General features: G+C 40.6%; 1 protein-coding gene and 1 non-coding gene across 4 annotated transcripts in view; both read left to right on the plus strand.

The window, feature by feature from the left end:
* The window catches only part of pfkm (phosphofructokinase, muscle), a 61,315-nt gene that overhangs the window by 37,100 nt on the left and 1,690 nt on the right, over positions 1–22,525 (plus strand). For all 3 annotated transcript variants that reach the window (XM_003227828.4, XM_008121206.3, XM_062971587.1), the window contains exons 7-22: positions 2,104–2,148; positions 3,384–3,492; positions 4,549–4,644; positions 6,964–7,056; positions 8,444–8,569; positions 8,899–8,963; positions 9,887–9,950; positions 10,626–10,772; positions 12,574–12,644; positions 13,849–13,936; positions 14,497–14,649; positions 15,461–15,625; positions 17,044–17,105; positions 17,783–17,894; positions 21,230–21,329; positions 22,056–22,161. In XM_003227828.4, coding sequence (XP_003227876.1) covers positions 2,104–2,148; positions 3,384–3,492; positions 4,549–4,644; positions 6,964–7,056; positions 8,444–8,569; positions 8,899–8,963; positions 9,887–9,950; positions 10,626–10,772; positions 12,574–12,644; positions 13,849–13,936; positions 14,497–14,649; positions 15,461–15,625; positions 17,044–17,105; positions 17,783–17,894; positions 21,230–21,329; positions 22,056–22,161 — 1,602 coding nt within the window. The remainder of the gene's footprint in view (positions 1–2,103; positions 2,149–3,383; positions 3,493–4,548; positions 4,645–6,963; positions 7,057–8,443; positions 8,570–8,898; positions 8,964–9,886; positions 9,951–10,625; positions 10,773–12,573; positions 12,645–13,848; positions 13,937–14,496; positions 14,650–15,460; positions 15,626–17,043; positions 17,106–17,782; positions 17,895–21,229; positions 21,330–22,055; positions 22,162–22,525) is intronic.
* Positions 3,995–4,103, plus strand: LOC134297236 (U6 spliceosomal RNA). The gene has a single exon (XR_010003967.1). It is a non-coding gene; the product is annotated as a U6 spliceosomal RNA (small nuclear RNA).

Raw genomic sequence — 22,525 nt, forward strand, 5'->3', positions numbered from 1 at the left:
ATGTGTGGGAAGGCCTGGTGTAAAGCTTCATTTGTGAAGCCCCAGTGTGAAGGTTGCTGTGCACAAAGCTACTGTGCGAAGCTTCTGTGTAAGTTTGGTGTGAGAGGAAGCTCTGTGAGAGTGAAGCTGTTTATCTGCATGAGAAAGAAGCCCAGCGTGGTAGCAAAGAAGGAATTATAAAGAACTTTATTTATGTTATGGAAACCTTGCTTTTGTAAATAGTGCAACCGTATTATTTTGCTGTAAAGAAAAGCCTCCTAAAGAAGAGATAATATTGGTCTCTTTGTTTTGTTGATTGATCAAATTTAGCTACTGGTGCTGGGTCACGCTACTGCTAATAAGTTATTCTGCTATACATTTATAGAGAGGGTCTTTTGTTAATAAGCCCACTTGCCCACAAAGGTTGTGGGCTCAGTATGACCCAGTATAGCCCAGTACTGACCAGTACAGACCATATTGAGGCTGAAGAAATATGGCAATGGCATTTCAAGCAAGTGGATTGTTTTTTGAAAGGTTGAATGCCAGCAATTATGCCACATCGTCATTTGAAAGGAATTTTTTTTGTTAAGAGACAATTTGTGGGAAGTAGTGAAGAATCTCCCAGATAAAGGAGAAGAAGACAATGACAAATTGAAAGCAGATCAGCGTACAACTGCTTCTATCATACTGGCATATGTAAAAAGTGCCTAAACAGCTGCTGAGTGTTGGCAAAGCCTAAAGGAGCCAGTCAGCACTATGGCTCCCGAAATTCACATGTTGCTTAGGGAGTGTAGTAGAGGCTCCTTCTTTGGAAGCTTTTAAACAGAGGCTGGGTGGTTATCTGTCAGGGGTACTTCGAATATGCTTTTCCTGCATGGCAGAATGGGGTTGGACTGGATGGCCCATGCAGTCTCTTCCAACTCTGTAATTCTGTGAATACTGAGAGTTGTAGTCTCTGATAAAAAACTCCAACTTTCAAGTATCATTACAGGAATATAATTATTGTTCCTAGTATTCTTCGAGATCCTTCGCCTTAATTTTTTAAAATTAATTTTAAAAAAAACTCCTCTAAACTCTTACGATGAGATCTGAAAATGTATGCTCAATAGCTGACAAAGTCTTGGGAACTCTTTTGCCCTTCCTCATGTAAGAACAAACTAAATGAACCAAATACATGCCAACAGTGGCTTATTTGGTTTTATTTATGGACCTAACACAATTTGGACTTGCTTATTTTCCAAGACCTAGGACTACAGAATTTATTGAGCTTATAATTGGACTGTTTCATTTGTAGACTTTTTATCATTAGTTCTGGAAAAGGTGAATCCTGATCCTTAGTCTTTTCTTTCTCCCTCAGTTGCTTCTAAAATGAAATCTCCCTGAAAAAAGGTGGAGCTTTTGGATATTTACGTATCATGAATGTGAACTGAAATCCTATTTCTTTTACCAGCCTATCCATCCTCCCATTTATAACAAGCTTGTTGAAAAGAGCACATGCTTTATTACAGATAATATGTTAAGGGAAATTAATGGGGCTGTGATTATGCATGTATAAAGATACTTTAATCGGTAGTTGTGCCTGGATTAAATCTAAAGTTTGGTTTGCCAATTGGGACATATCAGAGTGAGTGAGAAGAAATGTGAAGAATTGAAACTAATAATATGTATTAAAAATGGAACAAACAAACAAAAAACTCACTAAGAATTGAGCAGTATTACAGGCTGAGCACTAATTTGGAAGCTATTTGGCAAACTTTTAAGCCTTTGAGACCTGAAGAGTGAAGGAATGTGTGCCTTTGTAAAATATTAGTCATATCTCTGCTTTTTTGGAGTATACTGTTGGTCTTAAAAAGGGAAAACAGCTGATTAGATGGTGATGAGGGGGACCTCCAAATAGATACATTTATCTGAAAAATGGCAAAGAATCTTTAGTCTAAAGAAAGAAGAGTATCAGCAGAGTTTAAGCCAAGGCCATGGGATAATGTATGTTTATGCAAACAAGAGTCAATCAGTTGGTACTAATTTCCCTGCTCTGAAGAAAGTTATCTAAGGGCAGGATACCAGAGTGTTATACATAAATAACCTCATTTGTTTTCTTTTTCACTGTCGATGTTTACTTTACAGCCATCAGAGGACCTTTGTGCTGGAGGTGATGGGTCGTCACTGTGGGTAGGAAACAATGCTATTTTCTTAATTAGAATATTAGCTGCATTTGGATATAACATGAAATCATGGCTTAGCATTATGTATGTAGTCTCTTCAAGTGCTTATTTCTCCCCAATACTTCTGCTTTCATTCTAGATGAATCACCTTTTACTGTGTTGTCCAAACCCAAATGTCTCATATTTTAATTATATAGTTATTTGAAAGAAATCAACTTCATAAACCTTTGGAAAATGGCACTCACAACCATTTGGAGAAGTTTGATCTTTCAGAGAAGAGCCAAAAAAACAATTTGAATAGAATCTTCTCATATGGTATACAACAGAATGTAATATGCAAGGCAATGTCTTCAGCTGTTAGACTGAACCTATTGTCTCTGATCTGTTAGGAAAACAGAGAATATGCCACTGCATAAAAACAGCAGAGTTTCTGAAGTGTTTTTCAGTACCCAAAAATATATTTACTCTTCCATATATCATGCACTCAATAGACAAAAATGAAGTAGGCTTTGGTAAAATAACATACTTGATTTACTCACAACGTTCATGTGTTCTGCATAACACAGGTACATAGCTTGTCAGTCCAGTTTCAGATATGTTTGAGATAATCTCCATGCAGATGGCACAGGGCATCCCTCCAGCAATCAACAGCAAGTATTTGCTCTTAGCAGTCCAAAGTCAAAGATGAATCTGAAATAGAATCTGAGATCTGAACATCCTCAGATCAGATCATGTGGTTTCCAGCCCCTCCCACAGCTTCTCAGGAAACATAGAGCAAAAAAAGCTGCATAGTAGAACATATATACAAAACTGTAAGCAAACAGAATTATAGATAAACAAATCACTAGAGGAGGCTTGAACAAGGTTGTAATTTCTAACATAAACAAATGATGTTGTTAACTTGCTTTCACTAAGTATGGATATGGCATTGCCCTGCTATTATTGTAATCCATTTTATGAGTTTTTACTCCATGCTTTAGTCAGCTGTTGAGATGAAGAAAGCACCTCTCAGTCCTTAAAAAGTCTGAATGCAGACTACTGTCAGTTTCCCCCACAAGGAATGAATGATGTGAAGTACTGTTCTTATACTGTTGGAACTTGCAAAGCCACATTCCTTACAGTTTAGTCAAACTTAACCATAAATAACCATTGATACGGATTTTGAATTTTCAGTACAGATTTTTAAGATCTAAGTTTTGGACTGGATCAGTAATCTCCTCCACCTGATCTCTCTTCCTGTAGTTATCTAGCCCTTGTAACAGCTTTGGCAAGTGGAGCAGACTGGGTTTTCATTCCAGAATCTCCACCAGAGGATGATTGGGAGGAACACTTATGCAGGAGGTTAACAGAGGTAAGCAAACTCATAGGCCATATTTGAGGGTTTACTACCTAGTACCTAGTCCTTAAGCCATTGATGGGGCACAACCCATTGTCCAGCTGCTGGAGGACTGCAGTGTTCATTATTTCTAGCCAGCTATGGCCAGTGGCCAGCTGGCCACAGATTTTGAGCCCAACGACATGGGTAAGGGCTCTGGTTAATTGTTTTCTCCTAGTTCGTTACCATTGTTAACATACCTACTACTTTTCCTGAGTTTGTTTTTAAATAAAGAAAATAAAGTTGTGCATATTGGTAGCATCTGTCACTCAGAATTCCCAGATGCCGCAACACTACTTTTCATATAGATGTTAAATAGCCTTTAGAAAAGTAGAGAGACTTGCAAGATGCCAGTCCTGTGTTCCAAAACATCAAGCAGTGATCCTTCAGCAGCACCTTCTGAAATTGGCCATCCAGGGAGGAGAACTCGGCCATTGAAAAGAGAGACTCTAGCAGCTAACTCGAGCCCCTTCTGATCCCAGGTTATTTGCTTTGAACTGGATTATATGAGTCTCCACTGCCAGAGGAGATTAGCATGGCCCCTGTGCAAGGATGACACACAAATTTGTGAAGCGTTCCATATTTTTTTCTGTCTGTCTTTGTCAATTGCATAACGGCATTGAATGTTTGCCATATATATGCCTATAATCCTCTCTGAGTCCCCTCGGGGAGATAGAGCAGAATATAAATAAAGTATTTATTATTATTATTATTATTATTATTATTATTATTATTATTATTATTAAATAATCTGGTATCTTGGAGATTCAATAAGGAGCCCTAGTGAGTTGGTAGTACTTCACTAGGCAACGCACGACATAATTTTGTAATTGCAGCCTTGCAGGCTAGAAACAGACCTTTTCATAATGGAAGTGGAAGCATCCACTTCAATTCAAGTGGACTGCACAATGCAGTTATGGCACTCTTGAGGCATAGAAAAGCTTTTTTTCTAGCATTCTTTGTCCTCTAAGGTGATGAATGCAATTTCTCTTCCAAAACTAGTTGTGGATTTTTCCTTCTCTTTTCTAACAGACAAGAAATCGAGGTTCACGACTGAACATCATCATTGTAGCTGAAGGAGCCATCGACAAGCATGGCAAGCCCATCACTTCAGAGGACATTAAGAGTGTGAGTGGCAGCAGTCCTGTTTCTGTTTAGATCCTTGGTCCAGGACTGTGATGAAATGGAGCTCATGGTTGGGAGGCTGAAATTCCCCATTGACATTTCTGGGCAGTTATTTTTCTTAGTGTTTATACAGTACAGCATTTATTTATACCCTGCTTTGTCTGTCTACAAAAGAGACTCAAATCGGCGTACAGTAAAACCAAATGCAGTGCAATTTGAAACCTAAAAATATACAGACATTAACATTGAATTTAATATTAACAGTATTAAAAATAAACAGTTAAAATCCTAAAAAAACGAATTTGAAACATATTCAAAGCTATATTCAAAGTTAAAGGTGGCTGAGTTGTGTATAGCTGGAAGAAATGAGGAATAATAGAAAATTAACTTTTGAACAACTCACAGAAATGTGTAGTCTGAGAAGTAATGTACTGTGCATTCTAGTTTATATTAAATATAGGCTATTTTGGAGGGTTGTGAGGCACAAGGGATTGAATGATTCCCCCCACACACACACACATACACACATACACACAAGTTCGCCCCTTTGAACGGGATTACTACTGTACCAGGGGATATTCTAACCCACCTGTCTCTGATAGACATAGAGAGAGCAGGCATTGGCTAGACTACAATCATAGATTTAGAAGGAACCACAAGGATCATACAGTCCAACACCCTTTCACATAGGAACACAGAATCAAAGCACCCCCTACAGATAGCCATCCAACCTCTGGCTACCAGTATTAAAAAAAACTCTAAAATCAGGACAGTAAACAAAGAACAACACTCAAAAACAGAGGGATTCCAGACAAGAAACAATCAGGGCCAGCTAATCACCTCCCCACAAAGGATTCCCCCAGGTAGGAAGCAACCAAGCTTTGAAACTGCAGGGCTAGTCTGCAAAGCGTGGCTACTTCCTGCCTGGGGAAATCCTTTGTTGGGAGGTGTTAGCTGGCCCTGATAGTAGTCCATCTCTGTTGGAACATCTTTGCCGGCTGGATATTCTGAATGACTAAAGAAAAGAAATTCCATTAAATATTAGGAAGAAAATCTTTATTGTAAGAACAATGGCACAGTGGAATAGACTGCCTTGGAAAAGACCTCCTTCTTTGGAGGTCTTTAAACAGAAGATGGATTGGCATCGTTAGGGGTTATTTAGTCATGCAGTCATTTTTAATTAATTTTTATTCAGAAATAAATACCTTAATGTTTAATGCTTTAATGCTTTATGGTATGTTTGATGATTTATATAGCCCTAATGAGCTAATTTATGGTTATATGTATTGCTTTTAGACTTGTAATGTTTCTTTTATATGGTTGTGAGGCATTGAATCTTTGCCATTTACTATATTGTGAACCGCTTTGAGTCCCCCTAGGGGTGAGAAAAGTCGTATATAAATGAAGCAAATAAATAAATAAATCAGAAATAACAAGAACAATGTAAAAAAGCAAATTTTCAAAATATATAAGACCAAAATTACTCCATCTAACTCAACTAAAAATCACCCTAACCTAAAACATAACTATACTAATAGACACTCAATTACAGGAAATATTCTACAAATCCTGCACTCATTGTTGACTTTTACTCCCTTTATATTTTTAGTTATGTATTCCTGCGTGATGGGAGTTGGGCAAGAGATTCTTTGCTGCCTCTTTCAACTCTACGATTCTATCATTTTAAAATTGGAAGGGATCATTCATTGTTAGGATTTTCTGTATGAGTTAGGAAAAACTACCCAAAAACAGCAGAGCATCCAAAATATGCAAAAACCAGTATACTTATAGTTGAGCATTCAGCTCACAGCAAGCAGAGCGTGAAGTGCCATGTGGCTGTAAAGAATTTAGAGCTTAGGAGGCAAAGATCCAGAGTTCAATCTTTAAATGACAAAATGTTTATTTACAAAAACAATATCTACATTTCTAGATAGCAAAGAACTGTGTCCTAGCTATTCTATCTAACCCCATCTCTTCTAGGGTTCAAAGAAAGGAAAAAAATCACCAAACACACATCTCTCCTGACACCCACAAGCAGAGAGAGATCTCAACACACACATCACATACCAAGATGTAAAAGTAGAAGTCAATGACAAAAGGCATGCATATGCAAAGTATCCATTACACACAAACAGAATGAGAGCAGAAACAGAGAGGAGAGAAGAAATAGATACATTGCAATTGTCATTCGGGAGTCAGGGAAGCAGGGATTTCCCTCAGCCTATTCTAATCTAACTACTCCTCATTGATGACTGCAGACTTGGGCAGTGTAGGGTTGAATTCCAACAATCGTATCATTTTGTTGTCTTCTTTCCTCTACAGCTGGTTGTGAAACGCCTGGGCTATGACACAAGAGTCACCATCCTTGGACATGTGCAGCGCGGTGGGACCCCCTCTGCCTTTGATCGTATCCTGGTAAAAACAACGCAATACAATTCTGCTCCAAATATTTTGTATGTGTGCCTAAATATTGGGTTGGGAGGCAGGAGAGCAAACTTCTCAGTATGGAGCTCCACAGTCTGAAGCAGTGTTAGTTGTTGGAAAACCATTGGAAAGTGTTCCTTTTACATAAGGTTGTCATTAATGGGTTGTTTGTGTTAGTAAAAAAAAATACTTTCTAGGCTGTTTCCAATCTGAAATTAATCAGATCTCAGAACAGTTACTCTTTTTGTGTGTAATTGTGTATTGGATAGCAGTTCCCTAGAATTTCCACACTGCATAGCCATTGGCTATCTTGTCATGGAGATTTTACAGCCTAAATGAATTGATATCAGATTGGGGTTTTAATGTATTGTTGTTTAATTATGTTGTGCTAGTTCCTAATTATGTCACATTAGGTTTTCATAATTGTTTATTTTATTAGACATGTTTCTTTATGATGGTGGTGTTCATTTTATTGTATGTCATGTCTTACCCCTCTTGCACGCCATTCGTGTTGCTATGCATGTTTTTCACGCGCGCAGGAAGAGGAGTAGGAAGATAGGCGAGTATGTTGTTCGCTTTGAGTCCCGACTCGGGAGAAAAGTGGGATGGAAATAAATAAATAAAATTAGCTATGGAATTAATTGTCTGGGAGGGAAAAATACATTTTTCAGTATTATCTACGAGTCTTGTGGCACCATGAAGACTAACATACTAGCCACGGTGATCATTCATTTATCAGAGAGATAGAATCATGTGTGCCACAAGATTACTTTTTGTACTACAAATCCCAGGATTCCTCACCTTGGGCATATGGTGGTTAGGTCTGCTAGAATTGTAGTCCAACCACATCTTGGAGGCTCCAGGATTATTATTAAGAAGAACAAACAGATCAGTACACCCCATTCTGTCATTGTGGGTACATAGTCATAGTGTCTCCAATCGGATTAAAAACAATGGCAGTATATGTACAAATATAATTTTTAAAAAATACAACAGAAACCATGAGAAAAAAGATCATTACCTTAGAAAACCCTCACTCGAGCAGGTGATTTGCTGCTTGAAGAACCAGACAGCTATCTGCACTGCCAGTTAATGCAGTTTGGAACTGCATTGTATGGTCAGTGTAGAATTGTATAATGCAATTCAATGCAGTTAAACCCCATTAAACAAATCTACACTGACCATATTATACAGTTGCAAAGTGCATTATGTAGCAGTGTAGATGGGGCCTAGTTCATGGAAAGGGAGAAGAGTAGGAAGAGGATGTGCTTGTGAAGCAGATCTCACCTGGAATTAAATTCTGCATAGGCTCCACAATTCCCCAAGATTCAACCAACATTAGGAGTAGTATCCGACCTTTCTGTTCTGAATCTTGTAGGGAAGCAGGATGGGCGTGGAAGCCGTCATGGCCTTACTAGAAGGAACCCCAGATACCCCAGCATGTGTTGTCAGCCTTTCGGGTAACCAAGCCATTCGCCTTCCTCTCATGGAGTGTGTCCAAGTGGTGAGTATTTCTTGGCTCTGCCTTTCCTGCTGTGTTGATTCAGGGCTGGACGAAGACATTTTGATGCTTCTGACAAACCAATAGACGTTATTTTCCCAAAACACACATGCACACAAAGCATATGGTCAATTTGTTTTGCCAAGGCAAAAACATCACACAGGTGTCTTTCTTCTTTTGGGGGGTTCTTTCACACTGCACCATTATAGTGCTGTGATTTTACTTCAACTACAATGGCTGCATGCTATGGATTTCTAAACTTTGTAGTTTGGTCAGCCGAAGCTGCCATCAAGTCTACCCTCTAAGAGGTTGTAATTTTTTTCTTTCAACAGACAAAGGATGTCACAACAGCAATGAATGAAGGACGGTTTGATGAATCTCTTAAACTTAGAGGAAGGTGAGGGAAGATACAATGTAAATGCCACCTTGTTGAGCCATTGTGTGTTGTGGGCTCCCCCCCTCCCCCCGAGTTTAGTAAAGCTATGTTTTTGAATTATACTTCCCATAATTTTACAAACAGCATGGCCAGAAGCCCTTAGTCTATCTTCATGGCAATCAAAATACACTAATACATTTTGTTATCATCATAATCAACAACAACATACCATGGTTGAGAGACAGTTGGTTTGAGTGCTGGATCCCAATGAGAGACCTGGGTTTGAATACCTACGCAGCTGTGAAAACCCATTGGGTCACCCTCGGCAAGTGACATTCTCTGAGTTTCAGAGGAAGGCAAAAGCAAACCTCTTCTAAATGAATCTTGCCAAGGAAACACCATGATAGATTTGCTATAAATCAGAAAGTACTTGAAGGCACACAGCAACAGTAATACATCCCCAACTTACAAGTCTCAACATCTAAAAACTTCTTTAATGACTCTGCCTCAAGCTAAGAATGACCCTGGAAGAAGTATACACTGTGTGTGAAGAGGGATTTTCTCAAAGCTTAATTCCTGGCACAGTCTTTTGCTCCAGAAAATCCCCTGGACTTTAGGAACAGCTCTGGAAACAAGCAGAAATGCTTGTTTGGGATGTTGGTGCCTGAAGAGAATAACAGATAGGCAATAGTTCATTGTAATTCACATATACATAACACTTGCCAGTGCTTCACTTACTTCTCTTATTACAATAACTCTGTCATGTAGGTTAGTGGAAATAGGAGAGAGAGTGCCTAATTTCTGAACTGGGTTAAGATTTAAATGAGGGAATTTTGGATTCATGGCCGAGTCTCTTAGATGCTGCTCATCATCAAGAGATTTGAGGGAACAGAGTGTGGCTTCCTTTTGGATGAGGTTAATCCATGACCATTTTATTCTCACAGGAGTTTCCAGAATAACTGGAATGTTTACAAGATCTTGGCTCATGTGCACCCACCCACTGCAAAGGTAGGAATTGGTGAAGGGATGATTTGTAAACTAAGGGAAAATCATAGCTCAGTGCACAGTTTGGGAAAGTTACCTTTCTGGACTATATATTGGCAGGGGAAACTCTGGACATTATAATCCAAAATTTAACTGTTCCAAGTTCTATTGTAATAATATGGTCCCTGTTTTGTCAAGAGAAGAATCTCTGGCACTTAATTAGAAAAAGCATTTAGTGACATTTTGAAATGATTGAAAACCCCTAATTGTCTTTTGGCAAATAAACATGGAAATCACTAAATAGCTGTTGGTTTTGAGAATTAGTGGGAATTGGTAATATGAAGAAAAGTGTGATGTAGTTTTAGAGAGAGATGTATGATTTCATTATATGTGTCTATAAGAAGTGGGAAAAAGTAAGAAACCACTTTCCATTTCTCTGTATTTCTCTGAACGTTGATCTCTTAGAGTCCTATTCCAGCACTCGAAGCACAACACCACACCAAGTCTGTGGCCAGAGGCAGCTGCCTCACACTGCACAAAGTCTGGGCCAGCTTGGCTCTGTGATTGTGTGTCTATCCATGAGAATGACTCTTTATAGTGATCCAGGGCTCCTAAAACAAGGGTATTGTAGAAGTGGAGCACTGTATGTCTGAGACCCTCTCTCTCCTCAGTTTGTCCCAATCCTTTTCTACGTTGCAGAGTGGCTACAATTTGGCGGTGATGAATGTGGGGGCACCAGCAGCTGGCATGAATGCAGCCGTGAGGTCTACTGTTAGAATCGGATTGATCCATGGCCACAGGATGCTGGCTGTGCATGATGGGTTTGAAGGCCTTGCTGAAGGAAAGGTAATTCCATCCATTCATTGATTTATTCATTTTACAAAGAAAGTTTCTTTCTTTCACAATAGTTGTGCTGTTGTTTGGCAGAGTCATGTTTTCTGCATTGCCATTCTCAAACAGCTGCTTGGTTATGTTTCACAGAAATGCACCGTGATGCTGCAGTTATTTGTACTGAATATGAATCTGGGAAGGCAGGTAGCTAAGCTAGTCTATTGCAATGAAGACAGACAACAGAGAGTATTTTGACTAACACGTTTTACTTAGCATCAGCTTTCACAAATGCCAGTCCACTTATTCAGATGCCTGGAATGTTGCCTTTCTTGGAAGAAATTGTGTCTGTAGACACACCTGGAACTCCGAAGAACACCCCAGTTGTCAAAAGTGGGCCATCGTGAATGAAAAGTTATGCCCGTGAAGAGATTGTCTCCAGTCCACAGGCCAAATTCAGTCTACTAGGTTCCCTCATTTGTGTTTTCCAAATTGCCCCTCTCCCATCCTGAAGCGCCATGTCTTCTCAAAAGAGGAGATGAGGCTTCCAGAACTGATTTAGCTTTCCCTTTCCCTTTCTCTGGCTGAGAAAGTAAAGGGAAAATCCATTGCATGAAGGTTACAGTTTGAGAGCTGGCTGACTCCTAGATGAAGTCTGAGCAGTTATTTAGCATTTAACAGCTGCTTTCGAGAAAGAAATGTGAAGTATAAATAAATATAATAGTAACAACAACTAGGCAGAAGTTCAGACAGTCTGGCTTTTAAACTCCATGCTGTTGCAATAGATATTTCCAATTTTGAGGCAGCAGCGGAGCTATGTCCACAAGCTGTAGTGCTATGGGGAAATGGGGAGTTGCTTGCCAAAAGGGCTATTAGATACTTCCTTGTGCTTTAGTGCAGCCAGGACATATACTGGTGTGATGCCCCAAAGGGATTGCAGTCCAGGACTCAGCTGGTTCCCAAAGAATAGACAGAATATTCCTGGGAAGTTAAGCAGTGGGAGCCAATCCTATTCAGTCAACTCCTAAAGTGCTAGCTTTCCCACATGGAAAAAGCAAAGGGAAGACAAATATGTTGTTGAAGGCTTTCATGGCCAGAATGAATGGGTAGCTGTGATAAGTGCAGATCTGAGGAAGTGGTTGCCAATTTTTTTTTTCCGGTTTTTGTTTTTCCATACCATAGGAAACATTCCCTCTTGATGTTTCACCCACATCTATGACAGGCATCCTCAGAGATTGTGAGGTCTGTTGGAAACTAGGCAAGTGGGGTTTATACATATACTGTGGAAGGTCCAGTGTGGGAGAAAGAACTATTTTCTGCTTGAGGCAAGTTTGAATGGTGCAGTAGGCCACCTTAATTGGCATTGAATGGCCTTGCAGCTTCAAAGGCATTCCACAGAAGGACCTTCCACAGATATATAAACCCCACTTGCCTAGTTTCCAACAGACCCCACAACCTCTGAGGATGCCTGCCATAGATGTAGGTGAAACATCAGGAGAGAATGCTTCTGGAACATGGTCATACAGCCTGGAAAACTCACAGCAATCTGGAAAACAAATACATCAGGAGTCATTGCATCCTCTTGGTATTGGAAATATGGTTAAGGCCTCTACATCTTCTTGCCAAGATAGGAACTGGGAAAGAACCAGCCTGCCAATGCAATCTGGTTCTACATCCTTGTGTCATGCCATTGCAAATGTGTTCATTTTGAGGGTATCACAGGGGTTTTTGTTGTTTTTGCTGTGACAGATTTGCCTTTAGGAAACTGAGCCTTTCCCCTAATCAGCCTGCCCCTATCATCCAATCACTCTTTTTCTAGGTTGAAGAAATTGGATGGAGTGGAGTTGGTGGCTGGACTGGAAGGGGTGGATCAAGCCTTGGAACGAAAAGGTATTGAGACGGAGGACAGAGAAATGATTAAGGACATAGAAATGTTGGAAGTCACATGTAACTCTGTGTTAGGGCTATTTTTTAAAGCAAATACTTTATAAACTTATGTATAAGCCTAGAAATTTTAGTCACAAAAGGTGCCAAAAAAAAACAAAAACGGGTCAACTCATCCAAGATTCAATGTGAGTACAGTAGCTTAAATCTGAATTTTTTAAAAAAGACCACCACCACCCCTTCTGCAGTCTATGCAGGGATGGAGATGCTCCTTTTTAAAATGGAAGATCATACTGTACCATAACATTTGAAAAGGTGGCAGCAGTGTAGCTGGCCCCTTGAAGTAGCACTGACATGATCCACTCTTTGTGGAGTGACCATAGACTTATCCATGGGTCTATAGTTTTGGCCCCAAAACCTGCCATCAACTTATACATAAGGTTGACTTTTACAGCAACCCCAAAGTAGCTGAAACTCCAAGTTAGCATGATTTTCTAACTTTGAAGGCTTGTGTATAATCATAATCTGTTCTGATTCACAGCGGAATTAGCCCCAGTGGAGCCTTATTTGAAAGAATTAATCTAGATGAGTGTCATTGAAGAAAAGCATCAGAGAGAGAACAAGCCCTATTAGGAGTGGCTTAAAGAGCTGGGCATGTTTAGCCTACAGAAGAGAAAATGGAGAAGAGACATGATGAGGGCCATGTATAAATATGTGAGGGGAAGTCATAGGGAGGAGGGAACAAGCTTGTTTTCTGATGCCCTGGAGACTAGGACGCAGAACAATGGCTTCAAACTACAGGAAAGGAGATTCCATGTGAACATTAGGAAGAACTTTGGAGTGTGGTGGAGGCTCCTTCTTTGGAGGCTTTTAATCAGAGTCTGGATGGCCATCTGTCGGGGGTGCTTCGAATGCGATTTTCCTGCCTCTTGTCAGGAGGTTGGGACTGGATGGCCCGTGAGGTCTCTTCCAACTCTATGATTCTATGGTCTCCTTAAAAGCACAGGCTATATCAGGAATGAACTGTGTCTTTCAGATCATGAACTGAAGCAGCTGAAAACACCCAAATTTCCAAGAGAACATTGACTGGAAGCAGATTAGAAATCGTAGGATCATGTTGTGGATGCGCCAATATTAGGGTTTTCTGTAAGACGTCAAACAAAGAAAGGGGTGCCATTGATTTTCTCTGGTGATTTTTATTCACTCACAGGACACTGCCCAAGAAATACTTTGAGGAAATCAGCAACACAATTGCCAATTTTAATATTCATGGCCTGATCGTCATTGGTGGCTTTGAGGTATGTCTCAAGCAATTATGGACAAAACGTAAAGGAATAAATAAAGAAGTCAGTCATTCTTCACTTATAGTATTAACAACATGATGCATGAATGTGCAAGTTTTCAAGCTCCACAAAACTTCTTTCCCAGGCAGCGTGTGCTAATTTTTGGCTGTGGATCAGAAGAAGCAGGGGTGGGAATTGTGCAACCCATTTGCTTTATGAGACTTTTTATGGTGGTATGTGAAAATTACAGCATTCTCTCCCGCTCCCCACTTAATAAATTATCCCCAAACACACATTAAAAAGACCACAAACATTAAAAAACAAAACCAGGAAATGATCAGAACATGTTTTTGGTTGTAGGAAATGGTGAAGTGTACTCTGTGGGATGAATAAAAGCCACCTAGTCTACACTAATACACTAAAAAGAAGTCAGTGGCCCCAATTCAAACCAAGCCCGGTTTCAGTATTGATATTGTGATGCCACAGGTCACCAAAAAAGATTCTGATCTTTCTTTCAAAAAGTTGATGTGAAGGTGCCCTCCAAACAATCCCTTGGTCTCTTTTCATTTCTTTAGGCTTTCACTGGCAGCCTGGAATTGATTGAAGGCCGAGCCAAGTTTGAAGAGCTCTGCATCCCAATCTGTGTGATCCCTGCCACCGTCTCTAACAACATTCCTGGCTCTGACTTCAGCATTGGGGCAGACACAGCCCTCAACACCATCACGTCGGTAAGAGCTTCACTGAAAGAGCCTCATTTTCCAGAGGACCATCTGCGGAGACTGCTTGAGTGTTCTGCACGACAGAAAGGGGTTGGGCTGGATGGTTCTGGTGGTCTTTTGCAATTCTAGGATTCTATGAGTCTTGAATGACACCCTGATACAAATGTCAACATTAGAAGAAGTGATAATACCAGGAGAAAGCTAAAATTAAGGACAGTGTTTCAGTTCCTTACACAATCTCTTATATTTCTGACAACTAGCAGGAGTTGGAGACCCATAACCTCACCAATACTGGCTTGTTGTATGTTTTCCAAGCTTTATGACCATGTTCCAGAAGTATTCTCTACTGACGTTTTGCCCACATCTGTGGCAGGCATCCTCAGAGGTGGTGAGGTACCTCACCACCTCTGAGGATGCCTGCCATAGATGTGGGCAAAACGTCAGGAGAGAATGCTTCTGGAACACGGCCATACAGCCCAGAAAACATACAACAACCCTGTGATCCTGGCCATGAAAGTCTTCAACAAGTCATCAATACTGTCATCCCACTACTAGTGCAAATTTAATTCAGTACTGATGTTGTGTTCAGAGTTGTTGTAACCCAAGCAGCCAGTCTTCTGCATCACTCCATGCATAGGCTGGTCCTTCAGCTGTGGACATGCTATTTGCAAACCATGGGCATGCTTTACATTTATCTCCTCTTGAAGGGATCCTAGAGGAATGCTCCCCATACAGTCTTCTTTGTGTTGTTGTTCTTTAGTCTTCATTCAGAGAGGTGGCCGTCTTTCTGTGACATGTTGTTTATTTATTTAATTCCCAGACTTGTGACCGTATCAAGCAGTCTGCAGCTGGCACCAAGAGGCGGGTGTTCATCATTGAGACCATGGGTGGCTACTGTGGCTATCTGGCTACCATGGCAGGTTTGGCTGCTGGAGCTGATGCAGCCTACATTTATGAAGATCCTTTCACTATCCGTGACCTGGAGGTGAAAACCCTTTGCAGATGCTCAAGAAGCTATGAATATTTTGTCTATTAAAAAGGATTATCTGATCCACAGAGTGTAGGGGGATGCAACCTCCCAGACCCAGAGAAAACCTGTGGCTCAATGGTGGAGAAGAGATGAGGCATAGAATAGAGCAGTGGTTCTCAACCTGTGGGTCCCCAGATGTTTTGGTCTTCAACTTCCAGAAATCCTAATAGCTGATAAACTGGCTTGGGATTTCTGGGAGTTGTAGAGTAAAACACTTGGGGGGCCACAGGTTGAGAACCACTGGCATCTTTAAGTACGCCTTGAAAAGCCCTTGTTGAGAACCCCAGAAAGCTGCTATCCACAGACTAAGCAAGGGAACAATGTGGTAAACTGCAACTCCTATTAGCCTTAGCTGATGAGACCATGGGAGCTGCAATCCAACACCTGAAAGGATCCTTCATCCCCCACCTGCAGATAATACAAAACTAAGTGAACAATAAAGTATTACACAACTGGGTTGCTGGTGAGTTTTCCGGGCTGTATGGCCATGTTCCAGAAGCATCCTCTCCTGACGTTTCGCCTGTATCTATAGCAGGCATCCTCAGAGGTTGTGAGATCTGTTGAAAACTAAACAAGTGGGGTTTATATATCTGTGGAAGGTTCAGGGTAGGAGAAAGAACTCTTGTCTGTTTGTAGCAATTGGCCACCTTGATTAGCATTGAATGGCCTTGCAGCTTCAAAGACTGCCTGCTTCCTGCTTGGGGGAATCCTTTGTTTGGAGGTGTTAGCTGGCCCTGATTGTTTCATGTCTGGAATTTCTCTGTTTTCTGAGTGTTGTTCTTCATTTACTGTCGTGATTTAACAGTTTTTTAATACTGGTAGCCAGATTTTGTGCATTTTCATGGTTTCCTCCTTTCTGTTAAAATTGTCCACATGCTTGTGGATTTCAGTGGCTTCTCTGTGTAGTCTGACATGGTAGTTGTTAGAATCCTCCTAACAAAGGATTCCCCCAGGCAGTAATCACTCTTTGAAGCTGCAAGGCCATTCAATGCTAATCAAGGTGGTCAATTGCTACATTAACATTTGCCTCAATCAGACAAGAGGTCTTTCTCCCATCCTGGACTTTCCACAGATATATAAACCCCTTTCCTGGTTTTCAACAGACCTCACAGTCTTAATGTTAACATCATAGGCTTCAGTGCAATGTTCCAGCCTTCCTTCTTGCCCAAACTACTAATAATCTTGGTACTAACTAACATGTCTTTCCATGCAGAAGACATAACGTAACCACCCGGAAAACGTCAGGGGCTTTAAATGTTATGGCAGAATCTATATCAGAGATTATTTTTATAGTTGTGCATAGACACATTCTCCCTGCTTCCTTGCATATGAATTCGCAGAAACGATGTTATTTTTCTTTGGACTTTTAACAGTTAAATGTGTCACATCTGACTGAAAAAATGAAGACCACAGTGAAGAGAGGTCTGATATTGAGGTACCTGGTACTATTTATCAGCTATTAATAGAAAGGGATTTGAGGCTTATGAAGTATTTCCTTTTTCTTACAAGGATGAAGAAAGACTGAATGTTTTCTGTCCCTCTATATGACTCCACAGACTTCAAGGACACTTCACAGCTCTATATAATAATAGCATTTCAGAATGAAAAGTAAATGGAGAGTTACTAACCTCGAGATCCTTTCCTTGCAATGGAATTGTTCATTTCTGGGTTGGGGTTTTTTTTTCATCACATGGAGGCTGTCTCCTCCATTTCTACAAAAGCATTTGTGTAGGCTAAATAGGAGTCATTTAAGGTTAACTTCACAACAGCCCTTTCAGGTTGTAAAATGATGTTTGTCAAAGCTTATTAATGATCAAAATCAAAATATAGCCAGATCAGGAGCAGGTATTGGGAGCAATGAGATATTTTTTTTGTAAATAGTAAGATATAAAAACAAGTTAAACTCTAGGGCCAAGAAACTATGTGAAATTCCTTTCCAGTTCCAAATATGGCAGCCACCTAGAAAAACAGCAAGAATTGTCTTAGTGCTATGTCACATCAAATCCACATTATTCTTTCTTATTTGACCTAATTTGCCACAGTACATTAAGGCCATTTCTTTGTCAGCCTCTGTTTTGGAATTCAAGTCATGTTATTGCTTTTTCTTTCCAGGAATGAGAAATGTAATGAAAACTATACCACTGAGTTCATATTCAACTTGTATTCTGAGGAGGGAAAAGGCATCTTTGACACCAGGAAGAATGTTTTGGGACACATGCAACAGGTATATATACTGCCAGACAGTCAGAGTGTAGGGCTGAAGCAAATAATAATAATAATAATAATAATAATAATAATAATAATAATAGCACCGATATCGGCATGGAGTTTGGTTTGGACAAATGTTTGACAGTGGCATTGAAGAAGGGAAAAATCATTGAAAGTGAGGGCATAAATATACCTAATATGCCTGGTGACAGAGGCCTATAAATATCTGGGCATATTACAGCTGGACAACATCAAGCATGAACATGTGAAAACTGGTCAGCAAAGAATACACACAAAGGATCAGAAAAATTCTCAAAAGCAAGCTCAATGGAGGCAACACCATCAAGGCCATAAACACCTGGGCCATACCTGTCATAAGATATACTGCTGGCATCATGAACTGGACACAGGTGGAACTGGACAATTTGGACAAAAAAACAAGAAAACTCATGACCATTCATCATTCACTACACCATCGCAGTGATGTTGACCAGCTCTATCTGCCTAGACGATCTGGTGGCAGAGGGCTCTTACAAGTAAAACAAGCAGTCAAAGAAGAAGAACATGCCCTGGCAGAATATGTAAAGCAAAGTGAAGAACCTGCTTTGATTGAAGTCAAAAATCAGAAACTCCTCAAAGCACAACAGACAAAGAATCAGTACAAGAAAACTGCACTACAAACTAGAGCTGACAGCTGGCACAACAAAGCATGGCATGGAAGGTTCCTTGATAAAATTGAAGGAAAAGCTGACAAGGAGAAGACCTGGCTCTGGTTCACGAATGGGACCCTGCAGAAGGAGACAGAAGGCCTGATCCTTGCAGCCCAGGAGCAAGCCATCAGAACAAATGCAATTAAGGCCAAGATCGAAAAATCAGCTGATGACCCAAAATGCAGACTGTGCAAGGAAGCTGATGAAACCATTGATCATATCCTCAGCTGCTGTAAGAAAATCGCACAGACAGACTACAAACAGAGGCACAACTATGTGGCCCAAATGATTCATTGGAACTTATGGCACAAGTACCACCTCCCAACAGTAAAGAACTTGTGGGATCACAAACCTGCATAGGTCGTGGAAAATGAACACGCAAAGATACTGTGGGACTTTCAAATCCAGACTGACAAAGTTCTGGGACACAACACACCAGACCCCACAGTCATGGAAAAGAAAAAGGTTTGGATCATTGATGTCGCCATACCAGGTGACAGTTGGATTGATGAAAAACAACAGGAAAAACTCAGCCGCTATCAAGACCTCAAGATCGAACTGCAAAGACTCTGGCAGAAACCAGTGCAGGTGGTCCCGGTGGTAATTGGCACACTGGGTGCTGTGCCAAAAGATCTCAGCTGGCATTTGGAAACAATAAACATTGACCAAATTACAATCTGTCAACTGCAAAAGGCCACCTTACTGGGATCTGCGCACATCATCCGAAAATACATCATACAGTCCTAAACGCTTGGGAAGTGTTCGACTTGTGATTTTGTGATACAAAATCCAGCATATCTATCGTGTTTGCTGTGTCATACTATGTTGTTGTGTCAATAATAATAATAGTAGTAGTAGTAGTTTTATAAATGAGGGGAAAGAGTTGAATTGCAATACAAGACAAGTTAACCAAGAGAAAAATCCCGGAGGGAGTGGCTCTCTAACTAGACACACAAGCCTTCGTTGTTTAGGGCAGTGGTTCTCAACCTGTGAGTCCCCAGGTGTGTTGGCCTACAACTCCCAGAAATCCCAGCCAGATTACCAGCTGTTAGGATTTTTGGGAGTTGAAGGCCAAAACATCTGGGGACCCACAGGTTGAGAACCACTGGTTTAGGGTGTTTTAGTGTAGCAAAAAGCTGATTCACTGCTATGTGAACATTGTCTGGGTTTGTCTGTTTTCTACTAGAGAAGAAGGCTGAAAGCTTCTGCTTCCTCATAATGTCCAAATTGTGGCGTATTTAAACCATTGTCTATGACAGGGGTCCCCAAACTTTTTAAACAGGGGGCCGGTTCACGATCCTTCGGACCGTTGGAGGGCCGGACTATAGTTGGCCACCAAGCAATAATAATAATAATAATAATTAATATTAATAATAACAACAACAACAACAATAATAAAAAAGAGGGTTGGAAAAGACCCTTTGGGCCATTGAGTCCAATGCCCTTCTGCCTTTGTGCATTGAAAGCACAAGCAAAGCACCCCTGACAGATGGCCAACCAGACTCAATGTTAATAATAATAATAATAATAATAATAATAATAATAATAATAATACAGGGTTTTGGAACACAATACTCCTGACCTCACAATCGTGTTAAAAAACAAAGTAATGATTGCTGATGTTGCAATACCAGGTGACAGCAAGATTGAGGAGAAACAACTGGAAAAGCTGACACGATATGAGGATTTAAAGATCGAATTACAAAGACTCTGGCACAAGCCAGTCAAGGTGGTCCCAGTGGTGATCGGCACACTGGGTGCAGTGCCTAAAGACCTTGGCCTGCACTTAAACACAATCGGCGCTGACAAAATCCCCACCTGCCAGCTGCAGAAGGCCACCTTACTGGGACCTGCATGTATTATTCGCTGATACATCACACAGTCCTAGACACTTGGGAAGTGTCCGGAATATGATCCAGTACAACAGCCAGCAGAGTGTCTGCTGTGGACTCATCTTGTTGTGTTTCTAATAATAATAATAATAATAATAATAATAATAATAATAATGCCATTGGGTCATTTAGCCCAACCCCTTCTGCCCTTGTGCCATGGGGGCCGGATAAATGGCTTCGATGGGCCGCATTCGGCCCCCGGGCCTTAGTTTGGGGACCCCTGGTCTATGAGAACAATACAGGCCCAAACGATGGTTCTGGATTGTGGCTTGTTAGGCAAGCCATCATTTTGCAACTTCAGCCCAACCTAATGATTTCCCATTCTCTCTGTATCTTCCAGCAGCATCTTGCACATGTTTCTGGGGCAGATTGGGATTGAGCCTGAAGAAAAAGAAGGAAATCAGAAATATAAATCTGCCTCCTCTATTTCTTTCCACAGGAGTATAACATTCATAGACATCATTTCCCCACAGTGTGGAACCTAACCTGATTTATTTAACTGAGCAGTTGCCTTATGGGATGAAATAGTATCTATTAATTCTCAGCAGAATCTGGAAACTTTTTTTAAAATTCAAGGAAAATGAACTCCATGCATTTGTTGGCCTTGATCTCAGTGGGCCGTTGCAGAGTCCTATGTGTTGGTTTCCATGTTTATCAACTCCACCAGTTTAACAGCATCTTTGTGAGCTTGTCCACATTCCTCTGGCTACAATTCTAGGAGTAAACTTACCTCCCTCTGCTTTTCACAGGGTGGATCGCCAACTCCATTTGACAGGAACTTTGGGACGAAAATGGGTGCCAAAGCCGTGGCATGGATGTCTGGCAAGATCAAAGAATGCTCCAGACATGGTAAGGAGCAGCTTGCCATGGGAGGGTCTGCTCTGTAGTAGGTTAGCACCAGCTGCTGCTAGCAGTGAAGTATGGATCTCTTAAGAAAAGGGGGGCCAACTGAATCTGTCACCTTCATAGGGTATTCATTGTGTCAAAGTTGGCAAAGCAAAGCATGGATGCTGCATTTGCAGAATGATGAAAACTTTCGGACCTGCTTCCAGCCCTCATCACTACTGTCTCAAAATAGCTCACATTAATCAGTTTTCAGGCAATAAAACCCAAAGCAGTTTCCCCATTCCACTAACATTGTGCTGCCAGCTTTTCACAGCAGTCCTGCAACTCCCAAGTCGTTTTCATCATAGAAGTTAATGTGGTATAAGGGGCTGCAGCCAGTAAGGAGCAGCATTGCCCATGCTGGTATATTTTGCGGCTCTTTAAAGCCTAACCTTAATAAATATATCAGTTCTCTTTTAGCCTGAGCCAGACATTTGTAAAACATACTGCATAGTCATGTATAAGTTTAGAAATTTTAAATAAAAAAATTGACCCCCCAAAATATGGGTCAGTTTATCCATAGATCAATGTAACCTTAACTCATGTATAAAAGAAGGAACCATCCCCTTCTCTGAGTAAAATGGGAAAAGGAAAAAGCTTTATTTGTCCCAAAAATGGTTGATTCCATGGAAACAAAGGGCTGGCTGTATTTCAGTTATAGAACTCTAACATTGTTGTGCTTGCTTTTAGGCCGTATTTTTGCCAACACTGCCGATTCAGCTTGCCTCTTGGGCATGCGCAGACGGGCACTTGTTTTCCAGCCTCTCATTGAACTTAAACAAGAGACAGATTTTGAGTAAGTACCTCTCCTTTCTTCTCTGTGGGTGCAGTCATTGAGTAAGCAAGCCCTTCAAACTTGGGATATAATAACTTTCTTCCAACCGATCTGTTAGAAGCCAAAAGAATCCCACTTTAAAGAAGTCCCCTTAAAAAGTTACTGGTGTTCTGGGAAATGTGAATCAAAAACTTTCTTCTGCTTTGATACATCCCTAGAATAAGGAAAGAACTATGGAAAGCTTGAAGGTGCTGCAGTTTTTTTTTTACTTCCACTATTCTACATCTTATTTCTACAAGAAGCCAGTGAGATTTGACATATAAAGAAATCTTTTCCAGGCCTTGGAGCACTAATAATATAGCTAATGAATAAAACTTGTTGCAGA

The sequence above is a fragment of the Anolis carolinensis genome, chromosome 2 (assembly GCF_035594765.1).
Source record: "Anolis carolinensis isolate JA03-04 chromosome 2, rAnoCar3.1.pri, whole genome shotgun sequence".
In the NCBI taxonomy this organism is placed as follows: domain Eukaryota; kingdom Metazoa; phylum Chordata; class Lepidosauria; order Squamata; family Dactyloidae; genus Anolis; species Anolis carolinensis.